Below are 18,717 nucleotides of genomic sequence, written 5' to 3'. Positions count from 1 at the left end.
CTGAGGTTAGAGAAAGAAAGAAGGCTCTTTAGAGGGTTGGGACTGAACATCCTGAGGACCTGCTTCAGCAAGGCACTGGGCAACCTCCACTGCCATGGACGTCAAGGGCTCCAGGGCACTCAGTACCAATCATGATGAGGCCCCTGAGTGGTTACCAAGCTCTGACAGTGCTTAATGCCAGACATACACCTGGGTCCTTCACAGCCCTGGAGAGATTAGCTCTTAAACCTCCACCATAAATTTCAGACAGCAGCGCCTGAGCCTTGTTTTAGAATAATAAAAGGTTTCACCAAGTTCACCCAGCAAACAGAAAGAGACGTTGGAACAGTATTTAAAATAAAGACGGACACAAACAGAAATAAATATCCAAAGGTGAGGCAGGAGCAGAAACCACAACAAACAACAATGAGACTTTGGGTTGAGCAGAGACCACATGAAACAGGAACTGAGTTGGAGAGAAATTGTTTGGTGAGGAGCAGGTGGGTGAGTGACTGAGTGAGTGGAGCAGGGGGGTCTCTTACCTCGGATTGGAGTACCTTCTGCAAGGGAAGCAAAGGAAAGAAGTGAAAGGAGTGAAAAAACCAAAAACGCTTGGACTGCCGGTGGGAAAAGGACCCAGCTCAAGGAAGATCATTCCTGGCAGGAAAACTCCTACACCACCTGGCTTCATCTTTAATGACACGGACAGACTGGAGGGGGTTGGGGGAAAAGGACTCCAGGCAGCACACTCTGGGTTCAGACTGTGGGATGCTTAATCATGACACTAAACTTGAAAAGGAGGAGGCTGGCCAAATCAACACCCCCTTCATCGGTCACAAAGGAAAGGGAGTCTCTGAACCCTCAGTCCACGTAAGCTAGTATTAATATGTACCCCTTGCATAGCACTGGGCAAACCTGCTTCTATCCTCCCAGCCCATGGGGAGTGTGATCAGCATTAACAACCTATTCCCCCAGGCAGGGAAATGGAGACCCAGAACCTTGCCCAAAGTCACACGACAAAGCTGAGGCTAGATCCCAAGAGTACCTGGTTCCCAATTCTACACCCATGTTAGTGATGCATTTGGGACACAGGGTTTCATATAACGCCCTGGGGCCTGTGGTCCCTAGTTATCCTGAGAGCGACTGGCTCTGCAGAACATTACTGGATGCAGCCAGACGCTAGGAAAGAGCTGCAGGTGCGATACAAGGGCATGCCGCTGTCTTTGTACCTGGGAAACATGCAAAGGGGATTGCCTGGTGCAGCTGCTCTGGAAGCCACCCTAATAAACTGTAGAGGGGATTAATTAAATCTCGGGAATCCCTGAATTCTGGGAAAGGAGGAAGAGCCTTGTTGTGGTTGGCCATCTCCCACACTCCAGGGCTCCCTTCAGCCAAACCCCCTCCAGCTGCCTCCACTGGCAGTGCCCATCATAAGCTTTCTGCCCATGCACGTGACAGCTCGCGGGCAAAAGGGAATGACATCATGGCTGGCAAGTGATGCCACAGCCCTTTTGTTCAATGACATCACTGCCCCTGCCTCTGATTTCCTGTCACACTCCTGAGATCACAAGAGCTTGGAAACCACCTTCCTTTGAAAATACGGAGGGTCCTTTTCCCCACAGGCATTCAGATTTGCTGCACAACTCATTCAAGAAATGTTTTTACCCCAATCCTGAAAACAGGGCAGACTTGGCAAGTCCCAATCCAATACCAAATAGAAGCATAACAGCTGCTCGGTGGTAATAATACTGACATTCAACAGCACCTTCCATCCAAGGATCTCAGTGCTTGACAAATATCAGCCTCTCATTCCGCCCCTGGGAGCATATTTTATCCCCACTTTACAATGGGGAAATAGAGGCACCGAGGGTGAAGTGACTTGGCCAAGGTCACAGAGGGAATCTTGAAGCAAAAGCAAGCGCAGAAAGCAGGACATCTGCTTGCCAATCCTTTGCCTTAACTATAAGGCCATCCTTTCCTCCTTATCCTTAAGCCCTGCTCATCCTCCTTTCTTTGCACGTCAGTGCACCATTTTCAGGATAGAAGGTAAAAAGAAATATGTACCACTGGTTACAGTTAACCTTTATTTGAATTATTTCCAAAGGGGTTAAGGGAAGAGAAGTGTTACATTGTTAGGCTATTAGATTCTAGTTAGACTCAACTTCTAGTTAAAAGGTTAGAAAGTTTGCTAGAGAAAGGTTAGCATCTAGTTAGGGTTAGGAACTAGCTAAGGTTAATAAAGCAGGTTGGTTAGCTGTCAGGACAAAGATCAGAGAGCGCGGGTGAGAAAGAAAGAGGTGGGAGGAGCGTTTACTGGGACTATCTCCACATAGGAGCGGACGGGCAGGTTTTAAAGAGAGCGAGAGACAGAGAAAGCAGCAGAGGGTTATAGAGAGATTCAGTGGAAATAAAAACAGCCTCTAATACACCCTTTTGTCTCAAAATCAGGGTGAAAATCTACCATCTGTGATGCAAATGTGGAGCAAGACTAAAGGATAGGGGTGGCAGAGACCAAAAGAACCCTGCATCACCCCCTGCTGGGCCTGGCTGTTACAGTGCATCTGATTGCCCTGGACACAGCAGCTTTCAGTGGAGGCACGCTCTGACGGTGAGGAAATGCACTGGAAATCATGGCCACGGATGGACAGAAGGCAGGACCCATCACCTTCCTGAATTATCACAGTTTATGGCTTGTCGTTAACCATTCGCTCCCAGTGGAGCCCATGGGAACAGGTGACAGCAGCTCCAGTGCTTGCGGAGAGCAGGCCACTCCCAAAGTGAGGCTGTTCTTGGCTTCCCAATTTCAGCCAGGTGCATGGGAAACAGATCTGGGAATGGCAAAGGGAGATTTCTGGTGGGACCCGCACCTTGAAGGCAGAAGATGAAATCTGGACCAAAATGGAAGCGACTGTGGGGGGAAAAGCAATAGTCTGAATGGTTTCTGGGACACAGATGGTAGATTTTCGCTGTTGGAGTTTCACATCTAACTAGCTTCATATTCAATTTAGTGGCAGATGGACAGCATTGGAGAGGGATTGCAAAAAACAAATCTATTCTCCGGTGGCCCAATGCATCCCCCTGAGATTGCTTGGGGACAGCAACTCTGGTCCATAGCTGCTTAACACATAGGGCTGCCAGTTTTGGTCGGATGTATTCCTGGAGGTTTCATCACATGACATAATCTTTCCCAGTTCATCTAGGACAGTGTAAAATCTGGAGATAGTCCTAGGTGCTAGAGGCCATGCAAACAGGGGTGAGCCTCTGGAATAGTGGGGCAGCCAGGGCTCAAGTGGGGCACTAGATCTGAGACTGGCATGGGCAACTGATACCCACCATACCCAGGTGTCTTCCCCAGCCTCTCAGGGCACGGAATCTGATCACCAAGAGGCAACGCTGGGAGCCTGCATCAGCCCAGGAGGTCAGGCTGGTTGCTGGAGTTCAGCGACGCAAGACAAAGACGCTGCCCTCCGGGCAGGGTTCCATTCTCAGTCTCACCCCCCTGCCTCGGGCACGTGGGGCCTGTTCTGACACCCCTCCCCCTCTGTCTTTTCTAGACAACAAGCTATGGGGCGAAACTGAGCCCTGAACATGGGAGACGCGGCGGTCCGTCGCCATGGCAACCACAGGAAACGTATCGCCACGGCCTACCAGGCCATGTGTGAGCGTGTGCCTTGCTATCTCCTGGGGGTGGTGAGCAGTTTTCTAAACCCTCAACAAACAAGCTAGCGTGAAGGACCGGCTGCAATTTTAATGCCTGATCCTGTCTGAGAACAAGCCGGGACTTGGCGTAGGGAGGAAAACGTGACGTGAGTGTTGTTGGCAGATTCCCATCAGTGTCCTGGCACCTCAGGGAACAGGAACAATCTAGAAGGGACATTTCAGTCTAATCACCCCCCCCCCCCCACAAGCTCTCCAAAGCCCTGCAATAGAAGGCTTCCATTTTAAAATTCAGTGCCTGATGCCCCCCCATACATTCTCACTTCAGACAATGCCAATAACCCCATTAGATGTGAAACTTCAAGACCTCCTGCAGGTGTGAACACAATTACCACAGTTCCAGGGTAAAAGCTACGGCCTAATTGGGGAATTCCAGGACAACTGTTGCTAAGTTACGAAAAAAATCTAGCCAATGTTAGGAGGTTTGTGTTTAGTTATATTTCCTCATATAGATATATTTTAATTATGATGGTGATGGTTATTTTTGTAGCCTGCAATACCCCTGCGGAAGTTCATTAAGAGGGCAGAATATCCCTACTGAAGGAGTTAGTACAAGAAATGCACAGCATGCCTCTTGAAAAAGCTGTTAAGAAGGAATTAGTTTAAAGGACGAGGGTTACAAATCTGGACATTAGCAGGTTTGTTTCTGTTTTCTTTTTTTAAATTGAACAAAAAACTTACCAAAGGTCTCTGAATGTTAAAAATAATGAAAAACAGAAAGGAAAAGAAAAATAAAAGTTTGTTATAGCCAGTTATTTCAAAAGCAGAAGACGACACACAAGATACAAAAGGGTTCAGTGCTCGTAAGGTTTAAGAAGTTGGCTGCAGAGTATCTCTTGTTTACCCCTCTAAGTAACACAGGCAGGCACCAAACATTGGCTTGACCCAATTCCATTGTGTAGTCCTGAAGTGTAAATTTCTCTCTCAACAACATAAAGAAGGAATATTTTTTGTTCATGTAACAACTAGACCTTCCTTGGGCTGAGATTTTCAAAAAGGCCTCAGGGAGCCGGGTACCCAAATTTGGATGTCTTCTTCACGCTCCTTTGAAAAATCCCAGCTTTTAATTCCTTCAGGGACCCTCAGGGTTAGTTGGCCCAATGTCTGTCAGAGTTAAATTATTTCCCATAACCTGGAAAGTGTTAGGGAGGAACGGATCCTAGATGGAAAAAGGCATCTATGGATAATGTCCCTAAATTCATATTTCCTGATCCTTAGTAACACTGAAGCCATACTGCCCTGCTCCAGCAGTATGAAGGGACCTCAAAGTGAGTGCAAATGGAATATATGCCCATGGTAAAGCTCCTCTGCACAGTTAGGGAAATGTAAAGGATTTAGCATAAAAGAGAATCAGGTACAGACAGAACTGCCAATTTTGGGCAGCTCCGTGTGTGATATTTTATGCAAATCAAGTAATGAGCTAATTTTCATGGTTGCAATTAGTTTACATACAGCCATAAACTCAGTCTAACTCAACGGGGTGCATTTCCCTCCTACTGAATCTGTTCCTATACAGAGCAGCAGCATGGGATGGTTCCCATACACACTGCCCTGCCAGCACATCTCAGTCCCACTCTGGGGAGAGCTCCTCTAAAGGTAACAGGCATTTGAGTCTCTATGGCCCATGAGGTTCTTGGCCTTTCTGGTGAGCCTGCCAAGCGGTGCCAACAGTGGTGGTGAGCTTGTGATGTGGGATCTGTAATGGAAACCCATTAAAGTCATCTTGTACAGGGGCCACCACATATCAATTAACGGGCAATGACTTTTAAACCCTATTGAACTGAGTAGGCTTCCTATTGATGCCCTTCAGGCAAAAGGCTCTGCAGCACATTAGCAATATCCTGAGACATCCCGCACCCAGATATGAGTGAGTGCTACACCCTCAAGAGCGAGATTTGCTTTCTGGAAAGATAAACGTATCAAATTGAGTTTGGACATTTGTGGAGCTCACACAGGCAGGGTTTCTCTACCCTGCTCTGCACTCTCAGGCAACATCTCCCACACATTACATTCCTCACAACCACACATGCAGTCAGCCACACCCAGTTCTTAAAGTAACAGCCCCTGTTAACCAAAATACAAGCACGCGATGCACAACCTTAAGGGGAAATTTTTTTTTACTAGTGTAACATCTAAATTCACATCCCCATACAATGTCCTGCAATGTAAAATAATTTAAACAATTATTCCAGCATCCTTACGCTAACATTGATTTCACTCCACCTGGGTCACCACCCAGGTTTGACCCCATAACCATCAGACCTACAACACAACCCTCCTTTCTTCAGCTATTGTAGGAGGAAGGCAGACCCTTCTCTGCCAGGAGCAGCCGACCGAGTGGGAGACAACTATTTATGAACTAGCATTTCGAATGCTGGAGAACAGGATTCCGTGATTCCCGTTTCCAGGACTAGAGTATGGTGGTTAGAGTTAGAGACAGCACAGCCAAGTGTAAAGAAGTCTTAGTTTGGTTTATCTCCTGGGTTTAAACTTGGGATCTCTAGAACGGAAAGCATAAGCTCCACTATTTGAGCTAACTACATTAGCACTGGGCAGTAGCAGGTTCAAACTTCTCTGCTGTCTAGCCACTAGACAGGAACAAAGATCCACCCTGTGTTAGTGTGGGTTACACGAGCACATATTTTGGCCTATTTCTTCTGAAAGGTAGTGTGGCAAAGTGAATGAGATTTGGGTCTGTCATATAGAGACCTGGATTCTTGACTGCAATGACCTTATCCAACCTCTCAGTTATCCTCTCTGAAAAATTGATGAATGATAGTTGCCTCCTATAAGGTAGGTATACAGCCTAGCTTAATAAGGGCTTGTGAAGTGCACAGAAATATTAAGAACAGTCCGTGAAAGAACTCTGATTAGAATTCATGGGCTCTTGTCTTATAGTTCAATGCACCTTCCCCTAGGCTACAGGGCACTGAGTAAATGAATGACATTCTATCAGTTGTGCAGGAATGCATGAGCCCTGCAAGATGCATGACGCCTGGCAGGTCTGCCTGGCGTCCTTCTTTCCATCTTTATAAGACGAATATACTATGCTGCATTTCTATAGGACTTGTCATCGGAGAATAGACAAGCTCTTCGGAAACAATAATTTAAAAAGCCTGGCAAAAGCCTTGTGCCATCTCATCATCCCCATTTGGCAAATGGGTGAATGGAGAGACAGAAATCAGTGGTCTTGTTTCCCAGAGGCGCTGAGAGTATGGAGCTTCCAGTGACTTCAGCTTCTTTGAAAATCAGGCCACAAAGGGAATCAAAGCAGGAGTAAAACCTTGGAGTCCTGTTGGTCAATCTCCTGCTCTAACCAATAGAACACACTCCCCTCTGAAGTGGAGAAAGAAGTGACAGGTCTGTAAAAAGGACAATAGGTCCCTTTCAGTGTTTTGTGACTTTACTGCTTCAAGAAGACTGAATTTCTAAACAGCTATAAATGATGTCAATTCCACCCAGGTCCCTAAAAAGCAGATTTATCCGGAGGAACAAACATCCTGTACAGAAGCTAAACGATTTATTGGGATGATAGTCTAACGGTGAATTTAGTAGGTGGCTCTAAATGAAATACCAAATCGAGCCCAGCTAGGAAATATAAAGGGATATTGTGGCGATCATAATTGTATTAAAAATAATCTGAAAACGTGTTAGTAATACCTCCTGTTATGGACACAAAGCATTTTAATATTCTAATTTATCTTTCAGTATTTATACTGGTTAACTTTATTTGCATTTCACTCAGCACATGGGCAATGAAACTAAGGGAGATCAGTTTCATTTGTGTTTGAAGGCTCTCAAATCAAGAACCCATCCTGATTCAGCAAGCACTCAAGCACGTGCAAAAGAGCTGTGCTGAATGGGGGCCCCGGTGAAATTAATTTGTGGGTCTTATGGACCAACCCAATAAAGTTTTATCTGAGTTTCCAGTGATGCAACAGAACGTATAAGTAAAACAATCCTTGTCACTGAAATAATAAACAAAGATGGACTGTGTTTTCAAAAGTGCCTTGTGATTTTGGATGCTTTAGTTTATGAGTCCCCAGCTTATGTCATCTTAATGGGACCTGATTTTCAGAGGTCAGAAGGTCTGGCCCCTTTAAGATATCTCAAGTTGGGCACCCAAAACCCGATGAGTCTATAAAACACAGGCACTTTTGAAACTTTCAGCCTAAATATATAACTGCCCCCAAAATGCTTCCAGTCATCTTGGGGAAAATTTTTAGAAGTGCCTCAGTGACTCAGGAGCCTAAAGTCTCCTGGAGGGGATTTAAGATCCTAAATTGCTTCGATGTTCTTTTCAAATTGTATTCATTAAATTTTACAAATCCCCACCACTTTTTTTTTTATTAATCTGAAATGTAGGCCTTATATTTAGGAGCAGTGTTCTCTTGTGCCGAACCTTTGATGTTATAAAGTTCTAGAAATCAAAGCAATTAGGGAATTAATTTTTCTGGGCAATAGGAATGCAAAATATCTGATGGGGAGGAAACAGTATATAATTGGAATGGGAAGGTAAACAAGGAAATTAACCTTTAACCAGTCAATGTCGGCCCTTCCAGCATCAAAAATCTTTGAACCCACCCTATGCCAAACAGGACAAAAGAGCAATTAGGTTGTCATGTTCTCTGACATTCAAATCTTGCATTACAGAATCAGATCTGAAGATTTTGGAGCCAGGAGCGGCCTGGGTAGAAGTAACTGGCTGTTGCCCCATTGACTGACTTGTAAAATGGCTGAGCCTCAGAAGAGGCTCCCACAAAGCAACTCCAGTTCCCACGCTAAAGCCTCTGCCCCCTTCCCTCCCCTGTTCCTGTGCCAGGAAAAGCTCTTAAAAATGCTTCATCTCTTAGCCGAACAAGGGTTATGCTCCTCTGGGCAACTAAAGTGAGGCGACCTAGCTAAGCCCAATCAGATAGCTGTGTACTCTCCAGACTGGCTTAAAGAGGCAAGTCTGAATTGTGGTCAAAAATCTAAAAGGTTACTTTTGTTTTAGTTTCCATTGAGAGGTGAAGCTCCCAAAGGTGACTTTGTGCTTCCGAGAGAGAAAGGATGGATATTTTTAAACGGGACAATTTGCTTTATCTGTAGCTTTCAAAAATAAAACCACATGCACAGACACGCATGTATTTTACTTACACGCACATGCATACACACAAACAGCTCCTGAAATGTGAACAATGAAAGATGCCAGACTAACATTCACAAAACCAGCAAAGGACAGGTAGACGAACAGATGGGGGAAGACAGAGAACTGACAACAGCCACAGAGCTGGGGTACATCTATTCATGGAGTACCACTCCATTGCCGCCCACTACCTAAGGTTGACTTGAGAATGCTCAGAACTGCTCTCCGGCGATGGCTTCGGGAAGGCGATAGACCCAAAAGGATTAGATACCAAAGGGATCCTATGAGAGGCCTGGTTCTGCCACAGGCTACGGAAGGCCCCGTCCACACCATGGATGGGACTGTCCCAACTGTGACAATACACAGCTGTCGTGGCTGTGGTCCTGATCCCAAAGTGGATAGGGCTGAAAGCTCCACGCTTGGTGCTGTCACCCTCCTTCCTTCATTTATACAGCTCAACGTCTGAGCATGACCCACCTCCCCACCCCTGTTACCCAACTCTCCCTCCACTCCTGTAGGTCCCCCTGGTTAGGCAGAGCACCATTCCACGAGTGTTGCCAAATGACCAGCTTCCCTGGGATGGGAACCAGGTTCTCAGTGGAGTTTGGTTTCCTGTCAATCAACTTGGGGGATGGGTGCAGAAGATGATGAAGAAAATGAAGGAAACCACCACCAACCCAACCACCTTAGGGGAGCTCAGAGCTGTTTTACCAGGTCTTCTGTAGAACTGCTTACATTCTAATCTACAGGCCAACGGGGTTGGCTCACACCGGCCACCATTCCGCCCAGAAAGCTCTGCTTGAACACTCTCTTTTGAGCCAGTTCCAGGGTTCACTCCGTACTGGGATCGCAAGGAGACCTTACCTGATCTCAGCTGCTTTATCCTCCCATTGCTGGCGCTGGGGTCGACGGGCAGGAAATCTTTGAACCATGTGATCTCCGGGTCTGGGTTCCCGCTGGCTGCGCACAGCATGGTGGCCGTCCGTGTACGCTCGACCACCTTCAGCTGGGGTCCCATGTCAATGTTTGGGAAGCCGGAAGGCAGCTGGTCTTCTGCGGGAGGAGAGCAAAAGAGGAGGGGCTTGGTTTAGTGCTCTTTCAAGATCGGGGTGGTAGCGGGGAGGCTTAATTCAACAGAGTACTCTAAAGAGACTGTCAGCAAGAAACCCAATCCATTTCAAAGAGCGAGTTCAAGCTATTTTCAGATATGGCCCCTTCCCAATTGTTGTGGCTTTACAATTATTCGTATTACAGCCAAGTGGCTCCAAACAGCGACCGAGGCCTTGTTATGCAGAGCACTGCACACATGGAAAGACGATCCCTGAGTCAAAGACATCACAATCTGAACAGGTCACATTTTCCTGGTTTTTTTTAAGTTCTTCTTTCCCTCACTGCCCACAGAGCCTCGGAAATTGGCCAACTGCACAAGAGTGAAAGTGACTATACATGAAGTCATGTCAAATGGATAGTGGAAACTAGCTGAGAAAGGAGGGGAAAAATCTTTCAGCTGTAGTTACCTTAGGGGACACTTGTAACAACTGGAAGCAAAACTCTTTCAGACAGAGCATGATTTTTAAGGTTATTAATTTCAATTGTTGCGACTCTAGGGCAAGAGAGAGACACACCAACAGCTACAAAACAGCTCACAGTTACCCTCTTGTCCAGGGTTTCTCAATGACTGGTCCATGGACCGGCGCCGGACAGCGGCAGCCTCCTTGCCTGTCCCTCAGATTTCCCTGACACAGATTAGGAACGCAGCAAACCGGTCCCTAGTCTAGAGTACTGCTCTAGACCTTGTCTTTCCTAGGGAAAAAGATGAGTTAGCTAACTCGTAAAAATGAACATGGGACAGGCTGTCCCATAGTCTTTACTATGCTAACTCATGTTAAAACCTAGAGTGACTTGGAAAATGGATTTTCCAACCCACAAAAAACGTGGAGATTTGGGGGAGAGAATAAAAAAAATCTCAAATTGGAACAAAAAAAAAAAAAAAAAATCAACATTTTGAAATTTTCTATAAAACAAAATTCTGGAAAAAATAATTTCTTTGTAGGTCAATCAAAACATTTTGTTTCAATTTTAACCATTTTTTAATATATATGATAAGTAAATTATAAAACGTCATTTCAAAACAAATGTATTGAATCTTTCCATTCGGAAAATGTCAAAAGAGGGCTTCAGATATTTTAAAAAATATTTTTTCAAGTTCTTTTTCCCAACAAAATTTTGTTGAAAGAGATACAGTTTGGCCAAAAAAAATATTTTGTTTTAGCTGAAACGTCAAATGTTTTGGCTAAATTTTATCGCCCAGCTCTGGTTAAAAACTACAGACTGCCTTGCATTCCCTAGGATTTTACGTTGCGTTAGGTACCACGTGTTGGCTAACACTAGTTAAGGACACACCATTTTTCCTAGTGATGACCCACCCCTCATGCCTGGCAGCCTGCAAAGAGGATATAAGCAACATGGGGACAGGTTACAGAGATTCTCCTTTAACGCCAGTGTTGATGCCTTAGGAGCCCAGGGATCCTTGGGTTCAAGTCCGGTGGGGTGGATAGGGCACGGCACAAAAATTTAAGGATGGGATTTTTCCAAAACCCTCAGGGTTGGTCTAAATCTGCTTGTACTGAAGACAATGGGCGTTTTCATTGGCAGTGGCAGCAGAGATACGCCGATGCGGAATGCTTTTGAAAATCCCAGCCTACAATGCCCAGGGCTGTGAAACATCGCAGACAATTTCAAATGCAATGAGGAGGTTGCACCCTTCTTGCACCTGGCTGTGTTCCCAGGTCACGGGCCAAGCTGTGTACCACACATACGGCTGAACCCAAGGGACAATGGGACAAAAGAGAGGAACTGGAAGCCTAAGTTTGCTGCTTCTTCCCCCACGCCTCCTCTCTTTTAAATGAGAGGCAGCCACAACTCCCAGCTCCTAATGCTTGCTCTGCTAACTGTACATTTGGTTTTAGGTGAGTTACTTCATTTTGCTGTTCCTCAGTTTCCGCATCTGTAAAACCGGGGGCATCGCAGGGGGAGGGACGCAAGGTTTGTACAGTGCTTGGAAGCAGCGGAGCACTAGGCAAGCCCTAAGAAACGTAGTTATTAACAACGCTCTGATACCGCCTGATTAATGGTATACATGCTTTGACTGTCTGAATTTTCAAAGGCAGCCTCCCTGCTCTGAGCATGCCAGGGAGCGAAGGGGGCCTGCTATCTCTATTCGCAGCTACTGACCCGTCAAGAGGACGAAGCACTAATCAGAAGTCGGGTTAACGTACAAACGAAGGGCTTGTTTACACGCAAGAACTGTACCACGTTTTAGCAGTGTAGCTAAAGCAGTACAGATCCCCTAGTGCGGGCACTGGTCTATCAGCATAAAGCTGCTTTACCGTTCCCATACAGGAAGGGGAATACGTTATATTGGTGTACTAGGCACCTTTATACCAATACAACTACATCCACACTAGGAGCTGTACCAGTTCTAACTATCTCAGGGGGAAAAATTCACATTCCTAACGGATACCGTTATGGCAGACAAGGCCTAAGGGATGGCACTGCAGTTACAGCGTGCCACAGTTTAATACACCAGCCCACGTTTACAGCATCCAATCCATCTGCGGGGCAGAATAAAGAAGAACTTCTCTCACCCTTTAAATGTAGAGCGGAGTCTGGTTAGGGGTCTGTGAGGTTGGCCGCTGGGTTCTGTCCCTGGCTCTGCTATAGATCGGTTTTGTGACCTCGGACAAGTCCCCTTTCTGTGCCCCATTTCTGCCCATCTGGTAAAATGGAGGTATTAATAATCCTCTTCTGGTCCCTCTCAAGATTGTTTTGCGATTTCATGTGTGTGGCATGTTTTAGGATACTTGGGTGACAGGGGCTTTTTTAGTGGCTCAGTATTATTCTGTTTCCACTCCACATGCAGGCAGGGGACTCCCTCTTGCTACATCTTTGTCCGTCACCTAACACAAGGGGTCCCCCAACCAGGGGGAGGGATTTTGGGTGCTACCCAAATAAAAGATTAATAATAAAAGCAGCTGAGACATGCCATGGATTACCGGCCCTATCCCGCGTGCGGCTGGGAGCCCTCCACTCCCAGCTGAGAGACACTTGCCAACTTGCAGGACTGGAGCCCCAAACCGTGTTTCAAAAGGAAGTCAAGGGAAGGTCTTCATTTGCTTTCCGCATTGGAATATAGAAAGGAACTGAAGGGAGTGAGCTAAACCAAGGGACCGTGTCCTTAGCTCACCGAGCTGTGGCTGGGTATTGCAGCGGTCTCCGAGCAGCATGCTTTCCTGCAGCTCAGAACGGCTGCACTACGCAGGCCCATCCAAGAGTGAGCTCAGGACAAAGATGCAGCCTGGGAACTGCTCTGCCTATGCCCACTTTAGCCAGGCTTTTAATGCATTCCCTTCCCTTTTTAAAGCAGGCCCTTGCAGGTTGTTAAAGTAGCCGGTGTCTGATTGGCTGAAGATGACATCATTATTGATTACCGCTCACATTCTGTTTCCTGGTGGTGCTACTCCACCTGGCTCAAACCCGAATCTGTTCATTTCACGAACCAATTAATCCGCAGAGAGAATAGCCCTCTTGGCTGGCAGGGTGCACGTGTGAGTGTAAGTGTGCGCGCGCGTTGGGGAAGGCCTGGTACAACTATTATTACTGAGTGTTTCTAATTAAACAAAAATGTTAATCTTGCAGCACATTGTGCAGAATTCCTCTGAGTTTAATTAAAACAACCGCGGCTAGAGGCGTGATCAGATTTGAGGATCAGATCAGCAGAGGAAGCATCTCCGAACACAGCATTTTCCACTGATTCAAGTGCTCGAATTTCCTTCCTGCCAGGAAAGTGAGACTGTTCTTCATCCCCTAATAACTGGATTCCCTGCAATAATGCAATCAGTTCAATCCCTAAAAAGACACGAACACACCCCTCTTCCCAGTCACCAGACACCAAACCACACCTGCTACAAACTGCCTGGCTTGGACTGCGAGTTCTATTTCTAAAAGTAGTCCAGGCGTCTCCGAGAACAGAAGATTCATGATGCGAAATGAAGAAACCTGGAGGACACCTCTGGGCAGATGTCTGCAGCTGACTCACGCTGGCTTTGTAGGGAAACATTTCCAGGTGTTGTGCTTGCTGTTTTATTAGAGTCTCCCAAGCACCTTGTTCATACCTGCTCTTAGATTTAATGGTTTAAAAGGCCCCCCCTGGGGAAAAGCTGGTGAATTACCTCATGGCCACTGGACAAAGTAGCGTGAGAAAGTGCAGGCGAAAGGAGAGGGTGCTTCAGTATTCATTTATAATAAATCCTACCAGCGGACATGCTCTGCGCTGGGGGAAAAAATGCATCAAACCGTCCGGGGCGCATGCGCTCACACGCATACAATCATACAAATAACGCCGAGGTCACGGACTAGCAAGCAAAAGCACTTGCCGACTCCGTCTCCTTGTCGCTCTGGAAGGTGGCAGCTCTGTGTTCAGATAATTAACTGTGCTGGAAATGAGGATGAGGAAGAGAGATAAAGCGGGGGTTGCTGCTGCTCTTTTCCCCGGGGTCGGCACAGTTGTTTAATCATTTAAAAGGTGCGTGCGCTATGTATTAAATGCTATGCTGAAGCAACATGAAGGATGCATAGTCAAGCACCTGCGCGCCAGAAAATGCATAAGTGAGAGTACACTTTGCCCTTCTCTACAGACATCCGGATCTCACAGAGTTTGACATATGTTAATAAACTAAGCCTCACATCAACACCCTCCCACCCCTCCAGGATTATCACCGCTGCAGAAGCAGGGGCAGAGAGCAGAAGCGACTTGCCCAAAATCACACCAAAAGTCTGCAGCAAAGCCAGGAAGAGAAGAACCCAAGTCTGTTGAGTCCCATTTCTGCACCTTGCTCATAAGGCCATGAGCACCTAGAGCGAGCTCTGATCCCTTGCGAATGTGGGCATGATATGCCTTTGATACGCTGATCCAATACTATTTCTCTTTGTACCTCATCCAGTGCACCAGATGCCCCAACAACAACCACGTGGGTGAAATGAGACAATCACTGCGCTCTCCAATGAGCTCACACGGAAAAATGATAAAAGGCAAAAACACCCTATCCCCTGCGGACCAACACTTTCACAGAATGATCCCTCCATGCCTGATCTCTCAGTCCTCCTCCTCAAAGAAAACCTGCCCAACACCTTCAGAAGATGAGCCTGGGAGCTTTAAATTCATAACCCTGCTAGACACCAAAAACAATGGATTGAATAAGACACTGGATTTATGGCTCATTACTACAATCTGTAACTCACTAACCCTCCTTTGTCTCACGACTGCAGAGATGTTACTTGCCCACTTCAGCTTGAATGGTCTCTTGCAACATATGTTATCTCCTTATCTGTTCCACTCTTGTACTTAGCTGTGACACTGGGTTTGTCTAGACAGCAACTAGACACCCGCGTCTGGCCCATGCTAGCTGACTTAGGCTTGCGGGGTTCGGGATGTGGGGCTGTTTCATTGCTGTGTAGACTTCTGGGTTCAGGATGGAGCATAGGCTCTAGGATTCTGCAGGATGGGAGGGTCACTGTAATTATATAGTTGAAGACTATCTTAAGGCACAGTTGTGTGTCCAACCTTCAATTTCATATATTCTGATTTAAGAGTTTAGCTACAGAATCATAACGCTTCATTACATTGTATTCTTTTTTTTTTTGGCGCTTCGTTTCCTAGGTTTTTGGTTTTTTTTAAGAGAAAGAAAAAAAAAATAGGCGACCACACAATTTTATAACTGACAAGACCAGCCAGCAAAAGCCAACTGGTGCCTAGCAACGCCATTAGAAACTTGCACGCTTGTAGGCAAAGGGCACCAGTCTGATGACTTGAATCTGCTATTGCAGCACTGCAGGCTAAGCCTGTCTTTCTATACCTACGCAGCATTTTTAAAATCAAGAGTGGATGTTTTTCTAAAAGATACGCTTTATTTCAAACAGGAATTATTCCAGGGAAGTTCTATGGCCTAGGTTATACCAGAGGTCAGGCTAGATGACCACAGTGGACCACACATTCTAGCCTTGGAATGTTTGAATCTATGAACTAATTTTCTTTTGACTTGGCTTAATTTTTAGGTCAAATCAAGATCTACCAAACAAGTCAATTTTGAAGAAAATCTGGTGAGAGCTTTTAAAGTTAGTGAAGCAATTTTTTTAAAAAAATGCACGCTTCACTCTTTTTAAGTAGGCCCCTTTCGGACTCAATACTTTCAACCGTGCGTTCAAAACTGGAAAGTATTATTTATTTATTTCCAATGTGTGGGCATAGACATGGGTGGGCCACAGCTCACCCAATTAATAACCAGGCTCACCCAAATCTGAGCCTGTGTGAATGCAGTAGCCAACTTCCATCAGGTTGTGGATTAGGAACCCCTAAATTGAAGAGTGGGCTCTCAGCTTATCTGTGGAATGCCATGGGTGGCAGGGAACAGAGAAGCAGCCTGCCCTGCCCGTCGCTGCCTCTACCCAGAGCTGCAAACTTCTCCCAGTCCTGGACAAATTTGGTGAGAGCTGGGCCCCGTCTAGGTGCCAACCTGCCTCTACTGCCCTGGCTTAATCCATGCCTGCCCGGGGGACTATGGGGATCACTCCTCTTCATTGGCCATCCCAGCACCCAGGCTCCATGCACTCAAATCCCTTCTCTGCACCCAGTTACCCCCATACAATCCTGCTTCCCAGAGATTTGCTACGATGTCCGATCTTTGGTCATTGCCCATCCACCATAAATTGGGTCCCGCCCAAATTTCCACTCCCAGCTTCACCAGTCACTGCTTTGTTGATCTCAAAAAAAGGCAGGCGGGGTTTTGCTTGAGCTCTCCACACACCCACACTGGGCATTACCTTTGGGTAGGGATCACGTGTAGAAAACTTCAGCACAAAAGGTGTTTAGGACTATTACGAACACCTGCAAAAAATAAGGTGTTGCAATGGAGAAAGTTTTGCAACCTTGCCTATAGCAGGTTCTGCCAGGCTTCCCTAATAGTTATAAGAGAGCTCAGATTTATTTAGCCATGTTCATCTCAAAGTTTTCCAAAGTACAGCCATTTTTCGGGAGGGATGGTTGTAGCCAGTACACAGTGTTGTACAAGTTGTGGGGGCAGGGGAATTTTATCCTCGGACACTTACTGGGCCAAACATCTACTTTTACAAGATCCATATGGAGGGAGTGGAAGTTTGTTTTTTCAAGTTGCATCTAAAAGCTACACACAAAAGGGTGAACTGCATGGAACTCAATGTATCAACTGCTGCAGGGAGAAGGATGAAATTGACCCTGTTGGGATTTAATCCCTTGGTTCCTAGGAGTCTGGGTTTACACTACCAAGCCAATTCCCCTCCATCTTGTAGAAGCATAAAGAAAATCCTTGAGCAGGCAGCCAGAATGGAAGCTGGAATGAATGGCTGTGAAAAGTACAGTCCAATTCCAGCTTTCAGAAGTCATGCATACCCAGTCCATGTGTGTCTGGGAGAGGACACAGCCACACGACAGAACTGCCTCCCCCCTGATCCTGCTCTCTGGCCATCAGTTCCAACTTCTTTGTGTGTGTGCATGCATGGCGCTCTGCCCACAGCATCCTTCGCTGGAGAGCTAACATCTCTGTCCAGCTACTTCATCCCCTTTTAACCAGCTTCTCTCTCTCTCTCTCTCTCTCTAGACCCAGCTCCTTCCTCTCTGTGGTTCAAATTCTCAGAGTATTTCCCAGAGCCCCAGGGCTTCTGCTCTGTGGGTTTGAAAATATTTACCAGAGCTCTGCTCCGGACAGCTCCAGCTAAATTTAAGCTTTGTCTCAAAGCTAAGCCCAGATCCTTCCCCACTGCTTTTTCTTGTTTCTTCCTAATTAACTTCCTCAGCTACCCCTCTCCCTGCACCCCCCTCTTCCTTGAACCTCTTCTGCTCCTCCCAACACCAGCTTCTCTCTCGCTCTCCCTCAATTTCACAGTCTGTCCTCAACACAGGCATCAAGCCTGCTGCCTCCTGATGGTGAAGGGCAGTTAGACAGACAGATGCATCAAGTACAGAGCAGTCACCCACCCCAGGCTGTTGCTGGACATGATGGCATGAAGCGGTCCGAATGTGCTGTGCATTTGCCCAGCCTACTGTAGCAAACATCTGTCCCTCCTTGCTCTGAATGTGCTGTCTGAAGAAGGGGATGGAAAAATACAATCTGCTTATGTGTGTGTGGGGGTAGGAGGGGGAATCCTCCCGTGTATGTGGAGCCTAGAGAAACTCCACAGGCTGGAAGTGGGGTGCTTGTGCCAACCACCTTCCCTTCTCTGTAGGCTTCCATGGAGAATGTCAGCAGCTGGAGTCAACAACAACTGAAAAACACTTCCAAAACCTCCCCAGTTCCTCTTGCTTTCTCCACACCCAGCAGGACTAGATTTGCAGGCATAAACTCCAGCCACGTGGGGAAAAGCAGCCACTCTTTAGAATCATAGGGTTAGAAGGGACCGCAAGGGTCCTACCTAGAGTTCTCCCAAGGCTCAGATCCCTTGGGAAATGGAGCAGGAAAGATAAACCAGCCAGCCTGGCTGGAGTCAGAAAGACACTGCTGGAAGTTGAATGGTACCCACTATAGGGTCTGCCCCGTGAGGAGCTGTTGAGTTCTTCTGCTTCTGACGTGCCTTTGCTTCCTGCTTTTGACCAAAGGGACGCAACCTCTTATCAGCTGGGTGCAGCCTCCAAGACATCAGGAGCTTTAGGGATCTGATTCTGGGGCAGCTGATTCCCTAGTGTATAGGCAAAAGGGGCTACCTCTCACCCCTGAAGCACCAATGGGGAGGGTGCCCTCTCTTTCTGTTCCTCTGACCGCCTGCACAGGTGCTACGGGAACCCTGTAACTGCTCATACCTGTGCA

General features: G+C 46.6%; 1 protein-coding gene across 7 annotated transcripts in view; it reads right to left on the bottom strand.

The window, feature by feature from the left end:
* PTPRS (protein tyrosine phosphatase receptor type S) overlaps nucleotides 1-18,717 on the bottom strand; it is a 110,813-nt gene that overhangs the window by 81,850 nt on the left and 10,246 nt on the right. For all 7 annotated transcript variants that reach the window (XM_034755296.1, XM_034755294.1, XM_034755298.1 and 4 more), the window contains exon 2: nucleotides 9,689-9,877. In XM_034755296.1, coding sequence (XP_034611187.1) covers nucleotides 9,689-9,842 — 154 coding nt within the window. In that variant the 5' untranslated portion in view covers nucleotides 9,843-9,877. The remainder of the gene's footprint in view (nucleotides 1-9,688; nucleotides 9,878-18,717) is intronic.

Source organism: Trachemys scripta, chromosome 22, assembly GCF_013100865.1.
Source record: "Trachemys scripta elegans isolate TJP31775 chromosome 22, CAS_Tse_1.0, whole genome shotgun sequence".
Classification (NCBI taxonomy): Eukaryota; Metazoa; Chordata; order Testudines; family Emydidae; genus Trachemys; species Trachemys scripta.
The sequence above is the reverse complement of the archived record's forward strand: the minus strand, read 5'-3'. Positions and strand labels throughout refer to the sequence as shown.